Below are 18337 nucleotides of genomic sequence, written 5' to 3' on the forward strand. Positions count from 1 at the left end.
TTCGATACTTGTGATCATCCAAGTGTCCCCCAAGAGTTTGTACTTGTGATCATCCAAGTACTATCTCCCAACAAACATATGTCCTGAGAAAGGTCAGCGCATCTCCCGTCAAGGCGACCGAAGAAAGGTTCGGGTCCTAGACAAACCAACTTATTGCTCTAACAGGCGACCGAAGAAAGGTTCGGGTCCTGGAAAAGCAATTCCCGTCAAGGCGATCAAGAAAGGTTCGGGTCCTAGACAAACCAACTTATTGCTCTAACAGCGACCAAGAAAGGTTCGGGTCCCGAAAAGCAATTCCCCGTCAAGGCGACCGAAGAAAGGTTCGGGTCCTAGACAAACCAACTTATTGCTCTAACAGGCGACCGAAGAAAGGTTCGAGTCCTGGGAAGGCAATTCCCCGTCAAGGTGACCGAAGAAAGGTTCAGGTCCTAGACAAACAACTTATTGCTCTAACAGGCGACCGAAGAAAGGTTTGGGTCCCTGAAAAGCAATTCCCGTCAAGGCGACCGAAGAAAGGTTCGGGTCCTAGACAAACAACTTATTGCTCTAACAAAGCGACCGAAGAAAGGTTCGGGTCTTGAAAAGCAATTCCCGTCAAGGCGACCGAAGAAAGGTTCGGGTCCTAGACAAACCACTTATTGCTCCAATAGGCGACCGAAGAATGGTTCGGGTCCTAGAGAAGCAATCTCCTCATGCAACAGTAAGACGACGCCTTGATACTTGCCAAAACTCGGGTTCACACCCTATCTCACTCACTCCCGGTAAGTAACTACAGGTATCTTCTTATCTGTCTTAGTATACGCAATGTTATATTGCTCATTTTCTGCATAGGACACTAGGTCCTAAATATCATATAATCTATTGCATATGTATAGACAAAATTTAGGTATCAGGTTTATCTTTGAATGCAACCTCTGCGAACTCACCTTCAAAGAGGGGCAGCTGTTGACACCTAAATTTTGATTAAGCCTTATTTCTTTTATTTTTCCTTTTTTTAGATAATAAATAATAAATAACAAAAACAACAAAAAAATCAATAAAAACAAAAGAAAACAAAAATTGGTAGCCAGGCCTAGCCCCCTCCTTTTTCTCTCCTTTTCGCTGGCCCAAGCCCAGCCTCCTTCTCCTCCAGCCCGGCCCCCTCTCTCTTCTTCTTCTTCCTTCTTCCCTCTTCTTCCCCTCCGCCTCTGCAACTCACGCGCGCGAAGGACAACCTACGGCCGAGGAGTGTAGGCCGACGTCGGCCGGAAGAGACAGATCTCAAGCGCCATCATCAGCTTCCTTCAATGCCGAGCACGCCTTGTTGGAGGAGCTCGGATGGGACGCCGGTTCGCCGGCGGAGGCCGTTCGGCATGCGAAGACCGGCGGTCGAAGCTCCATCGACCGGCCGCCTCCTCGCCTATAAATAGAGCTTCCCGACGACGGCAAAGGGCACGCCGAGAACGATCGAAGGCTGCAAAGCTTCGAGCTTCCTGCTGAGAGACTTCAGAAAGGGAGCCGAGGACGAGCAAGCCCAGATCCGAAGGCAGAGGTAGAGAGAGAGAGAGGCCAGCCGAGGCTTGGGGTCCCCTAAGAGACTTCGGGGAGCTCGAGTTCCGGCCGGCCGTGGCGTGGTGAGCTCGGAGGGGTCCCCGAGAGACTTCGGGGAGCTCGAAGGGCGAGCCCGAGGGAGAGAAGGTAACTCGGCGCCGGATCTGGTCGGATCTCGACCGCCCAGACCCACCGACGCCGTCGTCGTCCGCCGCGGTCATCGCCATCGCCACCGCCCTCGCCGTGGCCGCCACCGTCGTAGATCTCGCTCCGTCGTCGCCGTCATCGCCTCCGTTCAAGAAAAGGTAAAAGCCGTCGCCGTCGCCGCCCATCGCAACCCCATTCTATCGGCGTCGCCGTCGTGGTGGTTCCCATCATCGTCGCCGCCACCGCCGTGGCCATGGTTGCCGTCGTATCGCTTCGGTCTCCTCCGGGCGCCTGGATTCGCAAACCCTACGGTTTGCGATTTTCCCAGTCGCGAAGCGATCCGGACCGGAAAATCGGGTAGGGTTTGCGATCCGGGGACGGCTGCAAGTCGGGTCGTGTGCCGGATCCGGGTCGGTTAGGGTTCCGAAGGAACCGGGTTGCGAGCCGGAGCGGGTCGTGGAGCCGGTCGTCGGGCCGGGCCGGCGTCCCCAAACGCCCGGCCAAGGCGTCGTTTTTAAATTTTTTAAAAAAAGTGCTGGCCTGGGTCGGACCAACCCGATCCGACCGGGTCGGCTTTTTAAATTTTATTTTATTTTAAATAATATTTTAATAATAAATAAATAATTTATTTTCCAAAAAAACAAAAATATCCAAAAATATTTTATTTTCCGAAAAATGAAAAATATTCCATATTTTCCTAAAAATGCCAAAAATCCAAAAAAAGCCAAAAAAATTCAGAAAAAGGCCAAAAAGACTTGTATTTTTCCAAAAATACCAAAAATCCCAAAAAAATTCTTTTTGTGTCCAAAAATTAGAAAAAGACTCAAAAATGTTTTTCCTCCCAAAAATGCATGGAAAATCCCTCGAAAATCCAAAAAAAACCTTGAGGTTTAAACAAGATTAGGTACCGAAAGGGCATTAGTGATTAACTAGTGTAATCAAGTCCCCGATCCTAATTTCTCTGGTTGCGCAGGAGTGAGTATTTCTCCCGATACTTCACTTGGGTTTCTAATCAACCCACCCCAAATCGATTAGTGGCGACTCCATTTTAAAAATTGATTTACAGTTAAAAATTCAGACTATTAAAGTCGTGAATTGGTGGACTTGGGAGAGTCCAGGCATAATTAATTTCAGCCAAGCCATTAGCCTTCCTTAGGCGCTCGTACCCGATTGCGGGCGCCGAAAAAAAAAGAGAGGTCGCGACAATCATCCAGATCCGTTAATCGTGCTGGTAACAATCACTGTAGTATATCTAGTTCAGACCAATTAAATGTGGCAGACCAATATTGATAGAAGTCTTACTGATTTTCTTCATTTAGTTTTTTGTACTTCTCCCTAGTATTCATTTGATGCATCAGAAGGTGATAATATGGTGGCAGATACTTTACCTTTTCTTTAACCTACTGCTTTAGTGTCTTCATCATCCCAAAATCGAGATGTATTACTTGGAGCTTTCTTGGGTAGCCTACTAAGATATTTTAAAATTGTCTCGGCCTAGTTAGCAGATCTACGGTACCTGGGACTTTTTACCTTCTACTTTGTCGGAAAGTTTATTATGGGCCCGTTTGGTTCGGCTTTGGGGGAATGCATTTGCCAAAATGCAAATACCTTTGGGTGAATGGGGTTTTCCGAAATGCAAATGTCGTTTGGTAAAATTTACATTGAGATGCAACTTTGGCCAAAATACCGTTTGGTAAAATTTGCATTTGTAAAGGACTTTTATTAAATTAAAAAAACAAAAAAACATTTGTCTTATTTTTTTTTGAAGTCCGGCCACCGGACCGCCGGATCCGGCGGCCGGATCTGGCCGCCTGGGTCGCGCGACCTCAGGCGACCGTCGCCTGGGGTCGCACGACCCTGTGTGGCCGCGGATCCGGCCGCCGAATGGCCGGATCTCGCCGCCCGGGTCGCGCGACCTCGGGCGACCGTCGCCTAGGGTCGCACGACCCGACGGCCGTCGCCGGTCAGCGCGACCCGGCGATGGCCGCCGGGGGTCGCACGACCTGGGGCCGGCCGTCGCCGGGGTCGCACGACCCCGGTCGGCCGTCGCCGGGTCGCACGACCCGGTCGGCCGTCGCCGGGGTCGCACGACCCCGTCGGCCGTCGCCGGGTCGCACGACCCAGTCGGCCGTCGCCGGGGTCGAGTGACCCAGGCGATGGCCGCCTGGATCGCGCGAACCTGGCGACGGCCGCTGGGGTCACGCGACCCGGCGGCCGCCGCCAGGGTCGCGCGACCCAGCCGCCGTCGCCGGGGTCGCCCGACCCGGCGACCGTCGCTGCTGGGTCGCGCGAGCTCAGCGGCCGCCTGGGTCACACGATTCAAGCGACAACCGCCTGGTTCACGCGACCCAGGCGTCGCCTGAGGTCCGGCGACGATCACCGGGGTTGGGGGACCCTTGGCCAGTGGTCGCCGGTGCATTGCCGGCGCGCGCGACCCCTTGGCCGGCGGTCGTCGGCCTCCGATCGGCTTCTCTCCGGTGAAGATGAACAGTAGAAGTTGCATTCTGAAAATCAACTTCCCAATGGACCTCTCCCCCTCCATTCCCCTAAAGTCCCTTCAAGCCCCTTGGAGATGCAATCGCATCCCCCCAAAGTCCCCAAAATATTGAACCAAACACCACTCACTTTTGCCCAAACCCCTTTAGAGGCCGAAAGCCCATTCCCAAAGCTGAACCAAACGGGGCCTATATCTCGCAAATTTAGGTTTGCAATACTAGCCCCATACGCAAGCAATTAATTTTTTCCTTTATCCATTTTACCTTCTTTTACATAGGATCATGTCTTCTTTCTTAAAGATATTTGTCAGTGGTTATTAGTGATTCATTTGCATCTCTTCGCTTTTGCTAAAGACCACTACATCGTGTATATACACAGCACAAAACTTGTGTAGATACTTGAAGGCATCATCCATTTCCCGCTGAAAATTGCTTAGGGCATTCTGTCTATGAGATCTCCTGCTGCAGCTATCTTATAGTCATTATCTTTGTTGGTTTGCTAAGCTGAAGATAGTCTGTAACAATTCACGCTATTCCTCGTACCTGCTCTGCATGGTTAATGACCATGAAGGTTGGGCTAGAATGCGGACTAAAATTATCTCTAATAAAACCTTTCGAGAATAGATCAGGAATTTGTTTTTCAAATACCTCTACCATCTCACAGTTTTTGCTCAAATGATGGTAATTGGATCTTTTAGCTCTAGTCTGGCTTTTACACCATTAAGACTCCACAGTTTGACTTACCTTTTACACACACAAAAAAAGAAAAAAGACTCATTGTGGATCGTCACGAAAGTTACTTTTCAGTTTTAGCAGGAACTTATTCCATTTCGTTCCTGATTATTGGATACTCCGAAATTTTCCTTGTTCTAGGCAGAACAAATTTTGATACTAGGAGGTATCATTTGGAAATGAAGATTTTTCGCATCCAAATAGCTTATGCTCCCATTATTTGCCACGCTGAATGCTTGTTCACATGGACAGTCTCCACAAAACTCTGATTGTTTCACAGGATAAACCTCAAATTTGTGTCTTAACCAGGGATTTTGAAGAGTCACACCTGCTATAGTAATCGTGGTGCTGTCTTGCACAAAAGACCAATTTTCGTTTTGTCCCATTAAGAATGCATTACCAAGAATGACATCCTCATCCAGTGTCGGGAAAGGAAAGATCCGTCTAAAAATAAACATTGATTCCCACCTGCCATTCTCAATGCAACAGGCTTTGTTAATGGTCTCCACCATTCATCTGGTGATGCATTAGGTCTTGCACAATTAGTACAAGCTCCAGGGTCTCTAATGAATATGGATAACACCCGGGAAATTTAAACATCACAACCACGTAAGTGCTTAACCCAGCTTCCTTGATGTGCCATTTGGGAGGGTTCGATCATATCCCAAATTTTGTCCATGACTATGGACCATTGCCCTGCTGTATTCCTAAAGCTCGGAAAACTTCATGTATGTCTTGGGATGCGGATCTTTTCTCCTTCGTAGTGCATTACCATTACAACAGTGTTCTCTCTTGACTATGCATCCTCTTCTTCATATACAGGCATATTAATTTGTCTGTATCCTATGATCCTTCTTCTAAAGTTCTTAAGTTTACAGATCTTTGAGATGCAACCTCTTCCCGATTGACTTGTTGTACTGTATCCTGTGTTATAGTAAGAGGTTCAAAAGTCCTTAATTTCCTAGCAAAGAGGGTGGAGACAGTGTTCCAAACATAAGGTTATTTTTGCTCCCCTCTATTGGCCCTGAGACGCACTAATCTCTCTAGATGCTCCAATAGGTTCCACCATAGTCAAATTCCGAGGCCATGTAATTTTAGGGAAAAGTGTTAAAAAAATCCTAAATATTTTTCATTTGTGCCAATTTTAGTCATAAACATTTTTACTAAGTGTCAATTCAGTCCTTTTTGGCTAATTGTAGCCGGATTTTGTTGATCAAGCACTGGTCATTTGATGTGGCACGATCGGGCGTTGACGTAGACAATTTTTGATAATATTTTAATATTTTTTATTTTATTTTTATTTTTTCCTTCTCCTCCTCCTTCCTCTAGTCGGTTGCCGAGGCGACGACCGACGAGGGCTGAGCCACGCTAGCTTGGCGCGAGGCCGCTCTTGCGGCTTGGGTGGCGAGGCATGCCCTCACCGGATTTGACGAGGTTTGAGCTCGGCGCTTGGTGAGGCTCGACCTCGCCAGCCCAACTCGAGGCCGCCCGGGCCGTGAGGGTGGCCTCGCGTTGGGTTGGTGAGGGTTGAGCCTCATCAACCATGGGCGAGCCTCACCACCCATTGTGAGGCCACCCTTGCCGGCTGTCGCCTCGGACGATGGCCGAGGTCCGGCAACCGGCTGAAGGAAGGAGGAGGAGAAGGAAAAAAATAAAAAATAAAAAGGAAAAATTCAAAAATATTAAAATATTATTAAAATTGTCCACATTAGTACCGATTGTGCCACGTCAGCCGGCCGGTGCCCAGTTAGCCTAATCCGGCCACAATTAGTTGAAAATGACTAAATTGGCACCTCGTAAAAATGTTTAGAACTAAATTGGCACCAAAAAAAAAAGATTTATGATTATTGGCACAAATGTAAAAGGTTTCAGACTTTTTTCTAACACTTTTCCCTGTAATTCTAGGGGATTAATTTTTTACCTACAAAATTGTTTGTAATCGTGTGAACCTCTTCAAACAAATTTGCTATCTAATTTCCGTCCTCTAGGATTTGTGGTATTAATGAATCTATAAATCATCCCAGTGTGATACACCAAACATTTGACCTGCAGGTTCATCCTATCCATGTTTAAAGAATCAATCCTCAATGTTCATGAATTCCCCAAACAAATATCATTTAGAGCCATCAAATAATTTGGATGGGCTTGGAAGCAGACTAGCCCATGTGCTAGCTTGGCTAGTATTCCCGATATCAATTAATCTCTAAAACCCGTACATCTTTGATCCAATCCAGTTGCAATCACAAAATTGGCGACAGGAAGATGAAATAGCGGGACTTATCCTATTCTGATCAACCCTATATATGTATATAACGACTTGTGCCTCTTGTTCTTTCCTCTTGTCTTTCTAATTTTTCGGAGATTTAGCATAGGTACATCTAAGGTTTGAAGTTCCCTATACGACACCTATGCCATTGACATCGATTGTGAGAAATCTATGGCCTATTTAAAGTTAAATCTTAATAATCAATAAACAGCAATAACATCTACTTCGAGCTATTTCTGCTCCAAAGTTGATCCCGAGAGATAATCTTATCGGAAAGTTTCTTCTAATACCTAAGATGTCGACTTTAAGGGCACTATATCATCACATGCGTTCGTCGCTGATAATTGTTCACTACACTATGTTGAATGTTCTTCGCCAGTCTCATATTCCGAGAAAACTTCATAGAGACATTAAACCTCAAAGTCTAAATTTTCTACTCACTGCTCATCTATAAGTTTATAAGCAGGTTCGTCATGAAGAGTGACATCTTCGATAAATACTACACAAATATTATCTTTCTGTTGATACATTTATTGACAATCATGAGGCTCGTGGGCTTTCAATCCACAAAATCGAACAAAAGTTACAACTACTTAACAGGGTTTACCCTGAGGACAACGAGGTTAGAACCTCTGTGTTTCCTTTTAAAGGCCTCAATTCTTTGTAAGTCTGGATGACTTTTCAGATTTATAAGGTCTTAGTTTTCCCCTGGTACACTTTTTTCATATCAAATTAACTTTGTTCTTTTCGATCCCTTAGGAAAGTGTCTTGCACTTTTGGCTTCTCGATGGATGTTACAGCCGTTTCTACCCAGCACATATTCAATGTGAGAGCAACAACTCTTGTGTAAATAAGGAAACTATTTAGTTGCTTCCTTCGTTTAGGGGTCAGTACTCACTCTCCTCCTCGTATACTTTTTTTGCTTGGATTCACCCACCCGGACCTTCTACTACCTCTTTTCCTCAAAGGAGCAAGTCGTAAGTCTTCTTTGTGACCTCTGGCCATGGCTCCGGAAGTCTGTCAAATGAAGTCTTTCAGATTGTAGAAATTCACAGCGTCAAAATAGCACATATCAAAAGACATATGTTACGATGGCTTATAGTCCCTTTACAATAAGCTCTTGTCTAGTTTATACCTTAAATCTGTTTGAGATAATAAGAATTTCCTAAACTTCTGAGCGTTACCGACAAGAGTGGCTTCACATACTTCATACATAGTGTTGGACTATATATCCTCCTGCATTTGTCATCATACCAATGGCTGTGACCCATTTATCTATCCTTTCAAACACATGTTTTCCGGTATCAAGATTAAGAAGAGCACCAAGAACTAATAACAGGCCTTAATGGATTATTCATTAAACAAACTATGGTTTGTTCTATGTGGATAATCGGGTTTATATAAAGTCCATTTCGCTGTTAAAAGCTCAATAAATATTCCATCATCAATAGTATTGGAGATTCTCCAGCCAACCCTAAAGATTGCCGAAGATGTTGGGCTAACTTACTAGTATCATTACCATTAAGGTTAGCTGCTCTTTTTACGGGACCTAAAATGAATGGCGTTACCTTTCCTTGCTACATTTTTTGGACTTGAAGGACTTGATTTAAATCTCGTGCCTCAGGCTTCTTTTAATTAGTCTCTGTTTCCATTACATCATGCCTTTCATTGACCAATAAAAATACCTCTCTTGCAAGAGCATTTCTCCCTTGTATCTACATAGTCATTTACATTGTGTAAGCCATTATACATAGGAGAAGATAAATCTGGTATTCTATCAACCTGTTTTGTTTATTAGAAATGTTTATTTAATTTTCTTAGAAAGAATGAAAAGCTAGGATTTTTTTTCTTTAAAGAAAATACAGGCCTAATGGCATTTTTGTAAATACTTGAAGCAGTAAAGAGCAAAAATGTAATAATATGACAGATTTCTACTGTAACCAACAGTAGGCCGTGTTTGTCCAAACAGCCAAAGACGGCTCTTTATTTTTCCACTTTCGGAAGTGAGCCTACAGTTGTCTCAAAGGACAAAGTACTTGATTTTAATTACGAATCAACCTTATTAGAAATGCTAATTTAGACTTCACGTCGGCTATTTTTATCACAGATATTGCTTCGCAAAGGAATATACCAGATAAATGGGTTGGCATTTGGACAATTAAAGACTAGACAATTCCAATGAACTTTGTAAAGAGATGAAAACAATGCCTATCAATGATTTAATATATCCAATAATTAAATTGAATTATTGATAAATGCAAAACAGATTAACATACAACATTTAAAATAACATGAAGAATATTCTTTTAGTTCTTTTTAAACTCAGGTGAGATGCTAATTGAACATATTTGGACATTTGTCTCCATATATATTGCGGACTAACTTCTTATTCGGCAATCCTCTTTGAATACTTATTCCTTTCTTTGGATTACTCTAAAAGCACTTTCTATGAATTTACCTTTTTTAGATATGAAGCGGGGCTGATACAAGAAATTGTTCGGATCATCTCAACTCAACTAGATCGAACACCATTAAATGTAGCCAAGTATCCGGTTGGGATAGATTCCCGAGTACAAGAGCTTCAAACAATCCTAAATCTACAGTCCAAGGATGATATTCTTATGGTAGGATTATGGGGACAAGGAGGCATAGGCAAGACAACCCTTGCTAAAGCCATTTATAATGCTATTTTTAGAGAGTTTCAAGGTTCTTGTTTCTTGGACCGTGTTAATGAAAATTCCAAAAGTTTCACTGATTTGGTTCATTTGCAGAAAAAATTGCTTTCACAGGTACTGCGAAAAGAATCAATAGTCTTTAGTGTTGATGAAGGAAGTCAATTGATTCAAGATAGACTTTCCAATAAGAAAGTTCTCATTATTCTTGATGGTGTAAATGATGAAGACCAGTTAAATGCTTTAGCTGGAGATTGCAAGTGGTTCGGTAAAGGAAGTAGGATAATTATCACAACAAGAAACAAGCGTCTGCTAACTTCTCATGGAGTATATTCGGATAAGTTGTATAAAGTTACAACTCTCAAATGTGGTGAAGCTCTTGAACTTTTTAGAAAGCATGCTTTTCTAAGAAGTCAAAAAATAAAAATAAGGAGCAATCTTGTCAATAGTGTTTTACATTACGCCAAAGGCCTTCCTTTGGCACTTGAGGTGTTGGGTTCTTTCTTGTGCGGTAAAGGAGAACATCATTGGGAAAGTACCTTGGAAAAACTAGCCCAAAGTCCTAAAAAAAAAATCAACGATGTGCTAAAGGTAAGTTATGATGGATTGAAGGATGATGTAAAGGAGATTTTTCTCGACATTGCCTGTTTCTTCAAGGGACAGCAGACAAAGTACATTAGGGAAGTTCTTGATTGTTGTGATTTTAAAACGACTTTTGGGGTTCACAATCTCATTGAGCTCTCCCTAATTAGTGAAGAGGACGGGACCTTACAAATGCATGACTTGATAAAACGGATGGGTATGAAAATTGTTAAAGGAGAATGCCGTGATGATGCCGGCAAATGCAGTAGGTTATGGCTTTATGATGATGTTCTTGATGTTCTATCAGGAGGTGTGGTAAGACTTTTAGTGTATAAGAATTCAAATTCTATTCTTATCATTGACTTTGTACTATAGTTACAAAGTAACCTAACTGTATTGGAATAAATATACAGGGAACAGATGCAATAAAAGCCATAGTTTTGAAGCTACCAAAATTTGAAGAGACATACATTTGTCCTAATGCTTTCACAAACATGGGACAGTTGAGGTTGCTCATCCTGCATAACGTGGGTAATTCTTTCCAAGGTCCCATCCGTCTCCCTAGTCAATTAAGGTGTTTGGAATTGCATAGTTGTGCCTTGATTCCAGAATTTGGCTATGGTCGAAAGAGATTAGTTAGACTTGATATGCCGAATAGCAAGATCAAGGAACTGCCGAAATTTAAGGTGCGCCTTCTTTTTTTCATGACTTATTCCTGTATGTCTTAAATCAAATGATGTTTGTTATTTTCCTAGGAAAACATCTACAATTACTACACTCCTTATACATATCAGAGCATCAAATGTAGGCTAGCAATCTAGTACATAGAACCAATGCGACCAGAATCTTTCGTTTGTAAATAGTCTACCTTATAACCAACAACTTGATCATACTTGAAATACATATATAGCAAAGATTTCATTTTTTATTCTTGTACTTTAACTGCTTTCCTAATCACGTCCATGTGGCTTTAATTTTTCTAACTGAGTCATTTTATTTACACAAATTGTTTAATCAAGTTTCATTAGCATCAAATTTGGTCAAATTCAACTGACGTTGTCATCGGGGATGTCGGAGTATGATGTGAATTGTATATTGTACATATGGTCACCCTTGTAAATAGTGAACGGTGGTAGTTGCCACAACCTGCTTTTTTTAATTTTTGGGTATAGCTTCTGTCGAAGCTAATGTTATGACTGCTAACGTATGTGCGATATTTAATCTACGTTATATTGTGGAATCAGTCTAATGGCCACATCAGCTAGGTTTGGCTAGATTTGGTACGGGAGAGTTTTGATTGGAAAATTTATGTAAGTAAAAGGAATTGACTAGAAAAAATAAAAGTCTAAGTACTTGATTAAATAGGTAGTGAAAGTGCAGGAATGAAAAGCAGAAGTTTTCCGTACATATACTAAAAAAACAGCAGTGAGCTCAAACCATCATGACTTTGAGCTGAAAATTGAAACAAATACTTCTTCGTATGCAATTTAATGTTTGAACGTAGAATGTGCTTAAGCTATACGAGAAGACTTTTTATTTGATTTGTAGGCTTTTGATATATGTAATAGTCTCAATATCATTAAAGGCCCCTCCCATGAGAGAATTGAGAAGCCACGTACTCATTACTCTATGGGTGGTAATAGATAAATCTAATTTTCTTGTTAAGTTTCAAGTGGTGTACGAGATAAAATATTAGAATGTCAAAATAATTTAACTAATTCATAGAGAATTAACAATTTTATCAATATGACTGAGCTTGACTAAGGCTTTGATTTCATGCTAAACCCAAGAGGTTGTTATAAATCTCGTGTTCGAAAATTACAAAAAAATAAAAATGCTTTATTCATAATTAAGTACAAAAAAGAACCTTTAGAGAAAAGTCATCATTCAGTTTTGATCACTTACTCCCAATTCTTAAGAAGTAGTTGCATCGCTATGTACCGTAGATTTCTAGAGTTTCGTGCGTAAAAAACTCAACACTGTTTGGTGCTAGTAATTTCTTAAGAGCATAGGTAAATTTCAAAATCATCGATAACTAAATTTTGATCAGCAACTTATTTGGCGGGTAATCAGTAAGTTACCGATAGTTTTATGGCAGAATCAAGAAATATTTAGTTTATAAACGTGCTAGAAGTTACCAAAAGTTTTGTGAAAGTACCGACGATTATTTGATTATTTTCAATTACCAGATATTTTTGTAAATAATCAATATTACTTGAGTAGCGTCCAACGTATTAAAGTTACTAATTTAAAAGAAAATTGCCAACTCGTAATTGAGTCTATATATCAACTATCATTTGACTTTATAAATATTACCGACTGGTTCAAGAACTTACCAATATTCAACTGCTAAAATTAGTATCATATTAAAGTTACTAACTCTTACAGCAAGTTACCAATATTAATTTGAGTGATATACCGACTCTTCATAAGTAAAGTTACCATTTTGTTTTAGTTATTAACTCTTATTTGTTTAAGTTACTAGCGTTTATCTAATTGTTTAGAAATCACTTTTTTTTTTAAAAAATTACCAATATTTATTTGTCGATGTTTTCATTATGTTAAAATTACGAACTCTTACAAAAAAAAAATGCCGATGTTTTAATTTAAAGTACAAGAAGGCATTCACGAGTACATCTCTATTCTACATGTCTAATTGTTACACATATTTCGGTAATAATTGATATTACTTTATATTCTATTGTATAATTCTCTAATCGAATAATGCAAATTTTGGTAATAAATGTTTAAAAATATTTTTTTATGTATATATAGATTCTACTTAAAAATATGCATATTATTATATGCTTAAATTTGATTGTTTATGATGAGGTCCGAAAAGAATCTGACCCATCTCATATTTGACTTACATTTAACAAACAATAATAAATGAAAGATCAAATTCATATTTGGCTCATATTTTACAAATAAATCATTGAATTCATAATTGAGAAATAATCGTAAGGCCCTGGATGTTTAGTGGATCATCCATCCAAACTCCTTGTGGGGTTTTATGTTGGGTAAAACTAAAAACTGATCGCCCAATTTTATTGATCCCGGGGATGAGTCTACCATGACCACTTTCTTGGCCCAATCACTTCGGCCATTCCATGGCCTTCCAGTCAATGATCCCGAGGCTCACTTTCGGTCCATCTCGTATCTGTTAGTTAACCACAACCCACGGCCTATTACATGTTGTTGCACCTAAGAAAGAAAAGTGTCTTTTAAAAACGAAAGTCCATCCGAGAATCTTGGCTCGTTGGATTTATTCATAGGCAGGTCATACTAAACCAAAAGAAATGGGCAACCGGTCCGTCCGATTAAAATGCATGAGGAAGACAATACTTACAGATACTAAAGTTTATAATGGTGAAAATTATTCATTGTAATTCCTCAATTAGTGCTTTTCATTTTAATGGGGGCTTTTGCACATAAAATCTATCCAAGAAGATACATGTTTTTGGGCTTTGGTCAGATTCCATTAAGAGAGACCCAAATCAACGTGTTACTCATTTTTCCTGGCCATGTATGGTGGGTAAAGGTAATCACCTAAGGGCATCCAAGTGATGGACGAGTCCTTCGGTGCACGAAGTTGTTAGCAGTGGTATTCATTGATATAATGTGTCAAAAACCAAAGTCTTGCTCAGTTTTTCCAATAATTTTCACTATTTTCTGTTTGGATTTAATATCATCACACGTAGATTTTTCGCATCAAATCTATCATTCTCTAAATCAAATAAGTCTTGTAGTTGTCTGTCACTGTTGACAGATTTGCATTATGAAGGTCAGTTTGGGCTAGAGGTATCAACTTGAGAATTTTGTGAGGCAGAAATTAGTCTAACGTAAATATATCATAGGGGACTAGTTTAGGATCTTTCATGATTTTAACCCTCTCTGTTAATCAAAGGATAAACCTGCTAATTTCTTATAAGCTCTAGCAAAGAATTTCATTGATGTGTATAGTTATTTTGTTATAATCTTCTACACATGTTTTATCACTCTTGCGAAAAAGTCTTGTCGATATCAACATTCATAATATTAAATATAGTCTTATCCATGCGATGCACATGCATCTTACTAGTTTTCTGTATAAGTCAATACCATTATCTTATTAGTGAGGTACGTAATGAAATGGTCTGTAATTTAAAACTATGTAGTAACTTAAAAGTATTGGTTACTTACCAAAGCATTATTATTAAACAATTTTTCAATCAAATCTTTGTTAGCAACATAATTTGACAATTAACAATGTCTTTCAACTTTTACCTGCACGGAACAGTGTTCCAATTTTACACAATGGGATAACAGAATCGTCCCCTTGTAATTTGTTTAGGAAAACTATAAGAACCATTTATTTGCCACCAGACAAATAGAAATAATTACTTATTTATTAGAGCCAAATTTTGAATTAAATACTTATCTCAGATTTTTTCTTTTCATCCGGAATGTCTACCCAAGTTGATTTCTTTGTTCTTGCAGGACTTCATAAAACTAAAGTTCATTAGCTTCAGTGAATGCCAATCATTGGTTTGTATACCGGACCTCAATTGTACTCCAAATCTCGAGATATTGGATCTTTATAAGTGCAAAAACTTGGAGAGTGTCCACGAATCAGTTTCGTATCACAACAAGTTACAGCTTTTGAATTTAGGTGATTGCTCAAAACTCCATCATCTCCCTGATGTGCTCCATTCCAAGAATCTTCAACTTCTCAATCTTAATGGTTGCTCAAAGTTGCAAAGACTCCCTGATTTTTCGGATAAAATGAAAAGGTTGCAAGGACTTTATTTACAAAGTACTTTGATTGAGGGACTTCCTGCATCCATAGAAAATCTTGTCTCTTTGGGGGAAATGGATTTAGATTACTGTGAGAATTTAACAATCCTCCCGTCTAGCATTTACAGGTTGCCAAATCTTGAATTGTTGACACTTCGTGGTTGCTCAAACCTAGTCAAGTTTCCAAAGATGGGGGTGGATTCGAGTGATCCCCATACAAAAATGGGATTTCCTAAGTTATCGTTTCTAGACATTAGCGGATGCATTTTATCGGAAATAGAGTTCCTGGATAATCCTTCTTGGTTTCCCTCCTTAAATTATTTTTTTTTGGAAGGAACCGATTTTACTAACCTTCTTGCATGCGAGCAACAATATAAGTCGCCCCATTCACCTGTTTTGCATTGTAAAAGAATACAAGAGATCCTCGATATTCCAAGGCAATTTCAACGTCGATGGGCAATTGGCTGCGAAACTCTATGTGAAAGGGCCTCAAACATATGTGACTTTGACAATGTTGACTTATCTTCATGTCATGAATGGTTCCGTGATAATGTTATGTTGAAGCAAGAGGTTAGACTCTCCCTCTCTCTTTGATTGATATGTGACCGTGTACGTGTTGGCTGCACCGAGTGTTTGTATACTGTAAAAGGCCAAAAATCCTGAATTGGTGGACTAATTAACAAAAGCAAACCATTTAAAAGTGATTTTGCATGTATGTGTAGTGGAGATGGCTATAAGGCAACGGAAATGATATTCTCGCTATCTGTAGAACTCTAGTTCTCTGTGTCATTACAGGGATCACCCAATGAAAAACTTCAACAATATATGTTCATCCAGTTACAAAATCTTCAACAGTACATATCTTGTTTCCACCAATTAAGTACAAAAAAAAATCTTTGTAATGCTATTTCTAACTATAGCTAAACTATAGGACTGTCCACTTAACTTATTCAAACTCCTCTTTTTAGGTGTCAATTTGGAAAAACTATCTGACAGTGTGCATTTTGACAGGATTTTTATTCTGTCCAAGGTTGCCAACAAGTTGTTATGCGTGGAGGAGAAATGCCAGAATGGTTGCTCCCTAATAATGAGGGTCATATTTCTTTCGTGGCTTCAAAGGACTTGTTTGAGAAATTCTTAGGATTAGCTTTCTGTGTTGTAGCCCGAACAAAATGTGGAGAAAAGGAGACCCATTTGGATATTGTCGCAACCATTAACGGCAGTAGTAATTTTGGTGCATCCTTTACTCCCCTAATGGATTCCGATCATGTGTTCCTTCAGTGTTTCGAACCAAGGCTACTCTGGAGCAAAGTCTCTATTGTTCCAAATGACTGGAATTGTTTTACGTTAACCCTTACAACATGGGGTAGTTTAATTGTGAAAACATGTGGATTCCGACTAATATGCAAGCCATTAGAGAAGAATGATTTGGAGATTTTTCTTCAACATAATCAGTCCCTGGATCCAGCTTTACTGTATGAAGTTCGACATGAAGATCATCGGACGAGGATGGTGGAAGAAAGTTCAAGTGAAACAGAAGATTTACTGGGTAATAAAATTAGTAAAGAGGAAAACAGTTCGAGTGATTTAATACTCGAAGGATCCAACGTGACTGACATCCCAATCCAGGTCCCTCTCTCCTCCCTCCCTTCCCCCCCTTCCCCTCCCCTTCCGTGCGTGGTTGTGTCTGTGGGTGAGAGAGAAATACAGAGAGTCTACGTTTAGTGCTTTGTGTGTTTTTATAATCCAAAAGCTGAAGATACTAGATAAACAATTAATGTAGGGTGATTATGCACCTTATATGTAATATAACGAAAGCAAGGATCAATGCATCTAATTATTAAAGAACACCGGCTTAGGTTGAATTACAAGGAATATGCTCAAATCAAGCTCTTCTACTCGAACTTAATTACAAAGTTGGGTTCTTCTAACTATTTACTCATTTAACAGAACTATCGCTATTTCCAATTTGATCGTGTTTACCGAAAATACCGAAATGTTGTCCCTGGAAGAGAGATGCTAAAGGAGTTTGTGCCTGTTGAAGACGGTACCATATCTTTCATGGCTTCACAAGATTTGTATGACAAGTTCATAGGATTGGCTCTTTGTGTTGTTTTCGGTGTAGAAGATGGAAAAAATGAAATATCTTTTGACATCGTGCCACACATTAACGGCGAAATGCGGAATGTGCTATCGGGAACTCTCGGTTCATTTGATTCGAATCACACGTGGATTCAATATCTCCGCCCAAATGTGCTGTGGGGATTGTTGGAGGGAGAAGTTGATTTTGCTCAATTTGACGAGATATATTTACGATTTAGCCTTGATGTTAGAGTACTTGGTGGAACCCTACAAAAGTTGGGATATATGATAAGATGTGGGCCACTGGAGGATGATTTGAAGGCTGTGCTTGGAGACAAGATAACAGTGAATCCAGCTTCACTCTATGAGGAGGATTCTTATGAATCAAGTTTTTTAAGCGAAGACAGCTTCCTTAGGCGGATAAATCTTATAGCGCCGGTCTAGTTTTGTTGGATAGCTTGGTCACGACTTCTGAGGGAACTGCTTCCCTTTTATTATTATTGCCATGTCTTTAGAAGGGAACTACTTCTTTCTTATGATCATTATGGGGTGTTTGACGTATGAACTTTTTATTATTATGCCAGCTTCATTTGATTTAAACTCAAGTGCGACTTCATGGCAAGTGTTTCTTCTTTTTCATGTTTCCTTGTCAAGCGGATCATGATCTCCTTGATAAATGTCATGTTCTGTGCAAAAGACTTAGTTACATGTCATTTACATATCATTTACTGATTTCACAGCAAGCTTTCATTTTTGGACTAGTCTGGTTGCTATCCCATCTTAATTCTCGAGTGTCTTATCATGTCCATGTTAATTCTCAAGTTTCAACAACAGTTTGAAGCAGAAAGACAACTTCCCACAGATCCATAAACTTTAGCTGAATCGGGGATATTATACATGAATCTCTCTAGTGATTGATGATTCACGAGGCAGAGGGCAGGGGTGACAGAGTCCCTTGGACTACTTTTTCAGTCCAAAATTCCACTAGTTAAGAATGAGTAAAATCATCCATGACTTTGACTGATGGCTTAGCCGTAGAGCGAGAGTTTAGAGCT

At 40.3% G+C, this 18337-nt stretch overlaps 1 protein-coding gene across 1 annotated transcript in view; it reads left to right on the forward strand.

The window, feature by feature from the left end:
- LOC104457321 (TMV resistance protein N) overlaps positions 1-17887 on the forward strand; it is a 33424-nt gene extending 15537 nt beyond the window's left edge. The window contains exons 2-6 of the mRNA XM_039300962.1: positions 9638-10739; positions 10838-11110; positions 14904-15770; positions 16212-16829; positions 17151-17887. Of these exons, the coding sequence (XP_039156896.1) occupies positions 9638-10739; positions 10838-11110; positions 14904-15770; positions 16212-16829; positions 17151-17726 (3436 nt within the window). The 3' untranslated portion in view covers positions 17727-17887. The remainder of the gene's footprint in view (positions 1-9637; positions 10740-10837; positions 11111-14903; positions 15771-16211; positions 16830-17150) is intronic.
- The last annotated feature ends 450 nt before the right edge of the window (positions 17888-18337 follow it).

The sequence above is a fragment of the Eucalyptus grandis genome, chromosome 8 (genome assembly GCF_016545825.1).
Source record: "Eucalyptus grandis isolate ANBG69807.140 chromosome 8, ASM1654582v1, whole genome shotgun sequence".
Taxonomy (NCBI): domain Eukaryota; kingdom Viridiplantae; phylum Streptophyta; class Magnoliopsida; order Myrtales; family Myrtaceae; genus Eucalyptus; species Eucalyptus grandis.